This window comes from Alosa pseudoharengus, unplaced genomic scaffold (assembly GCF_046254945.1).
Source record: "Alosa pseudoharengus isolate Yale_2024_CS ecotype anadromous, Long Island Sound unplaced genomic scaffold, YU_APseudo_1.1 YU_APseudo_1.1_scf_22, whole genome shotgun sequence".
Lineage (NCBI taxonomy): Eukaryota > Metazoa > Chordata > Actinopteri > Clupeiformes > Clupeidae > Alosa > Alosa pseudoharengus.
In genome coordinates this window covers 1306702-1309201 of record NW_027468680.1, presented here as the reverse complement: position 1 = coordinate 1309201, position 2500 = coordinate 1306702, and the positions used below count along the sequence as shown (strand labels likewise).

The 2500-nt window shown below is 41.8% G+C and overlaps 1 protein-coding gene across 1 annotated transcript in view; it reads right to left on the bottom strand.

Moving 5' to 3' along the window:
• tmem71 (transmembrane protein 71) overlaps positions 1-2500 on the bottom strand; it is a 19779-nt gene that overhangs the window by 11309 nt on the left and 5970 nt on the right. Inside the window, exon 4 of the mRNA XM_076300175.1 lies at positions 1425-1634. Within this exon, the coding sequence (XP_076156290.1) occupies positions 1425-1634 (210 nt within the window). The remainder of the gene's footprint in view (positions 1-1424; positions 1635-2500) is intronic.

The following is a 2500-nucleotide window of genomic DNA, read 5'->3' as shown; positions in this document are numbered from 1 at the left end:
CACACACACACACACACACACACATACACACACACACACACACCACATATACCACACACACACACACCACCAGGGCATGAAATTGGCACCCGCCCACACGCCAAATGCGGGTAACTTTTGTGATTGGCGGGTGAAACTGTCAATCTACCTGCCACGTTGGCGGGTAGCCAATAAGACAACACAACACTGAGCAAGGAGATGCACTGTCGGGATTGCCGTAGGAAATGTACTCTTTACTCCGCTACATTTTCAATTGCCTTTCATTACGAGAACAAGTTTATTATTGGAGAAAGTATCTCAAGGAAGAAAAGAGCACCTCTCCCCCGGTACACAATGGCGTGGGATCTTCAGAAAGCATTGCTACGTTTCCCCGCGATTATAATAGTGATGGCTGGCCTATGTAGCCTACTAGACAGAAGTAGATGTTCTATAACGTTATAGCTAACGCATAGCTTACAGTTAACGAATGACGTCCTGCCAGTTGCTGCATCTTCTGGTGAGGCTGCCAGAGTGCCAACGAGACTAGAGGTATGGCATGACACGGAAACTTCCACATACCGTATATTAATTTCTGGCCAACATCGTTCAACAATCACATTGGACAAGGAAAGTAGGCCTACAACTTAATTTACAAGCAAAGCAAATGCACTGGAAATCGAGCATACAAGTTAGAAAAAGCCTAGCATTCATTTATGTAGCCTCAATGTTGCAGGACATGACATGAGACGGTCGGCTGAGAAAACAGATAGCCTGCTCTGTCGCTCTACCCGAGTGGATTATAGCCTAAATATAGGTCTACCCATAATATAGCCATTGTTTTTAGGTTACATTGTCTGTATGGTGAAGTTATAACCAGACTTCTAGCAATGCAAAGCAGAAGAATCAGCTGCAATGTATTGGAAGACTGCTTTTCATATACATAGCCACGTAATGTTTATTCTGGCTATGACAAAGTATATTAAATAAAATATATTTGAATTGGGCTTTTAAAATATGTTTGACTATATGATTAGCCTACAGAGGAGGAGAAAAGCAAATAGGCATAAAGGATACTTTTGTATCCCTTTAAAGGTCCATCAAAAATATAAAAATGTAGGCCTACAAAAAAGTTACTTGTTAGGCCTACTTGAGTAATTTATTAACAAAGTACTTTTTTACTTTTACTTGAATACTGTAATGTGTATTCTGTACAAGATCAAGAACCATTCTTATGCATTTTCTGAGTCGTTCACCTTTATTTTGGGCACAAAATAATTTTGGCTGGTAAAAAACCACTGTGGCAGGTGGATTTCAAAATTCACCTGCCACAGTGGCTGGTGGCCAAAAAAGTTAACTTCAGGCCCTGCACACCACACATACCACACACACATATACACACACACACATACACCACATATACCACACACACACACACACACACTCACCGGACGAGGTTTTCTTTATAAGACACGTTGGTCTTGGAGGGCGTGAGGGTGACGTTTCCCTGGTCGTCAACGGCAAAACTGTCCTCTGTCAGCACGTAGTAACCGTTGCCTAGGAGACGGGGACTACGGCGACACTGACACACAGATCCTGTCAGCGGATTGGTTGAGAAGCATTCGTAGGAGGAGTCTGAGAGGAAGGACACGCCCAGGCTGCAGTGGAGGAAGGAACATGTTTAACACACACACACACTATACACACACACACACACTATACACACACACTATACACACTATACACACACTATACACACACACACACTATACACACACACACACTATACACACACTATACACACACACACACTATACACACACTATACACACACACACACTATACACACACACACACACACACTATACACACACTATACACACACACACATACACACTATACACACACTATACACACACACACACACACTATACACACACACTATACACACACTATACACATACACACTATACACACACTATACACACACACACACACACTATACACACACACTATACACACACTATACACACACTATACACACACACACACACTATACACACACACACACTATACACACACTATACACACTATACAAACACACTATACACACACACACACTATACACACACACACACACTATACACACACACACTATACACACTATACACACACTATACACACACACACACACTATACACACACACACACACTATACACACACACACTATACAACACACACACACACATACACACTATACACACACTATACACACACACACACACACTATACACACACACTATACACACACACTATACACACACTATACACACACACACTATACACACACACACACTATACACACTATACACACACACTATACACACACACTATACACACACACTATACACACACACACTATACACACACACAATACACACACACACTATACACACACACTATACACACACACTATACACACACACACTATACACACACACACACTATACACACACACACTAT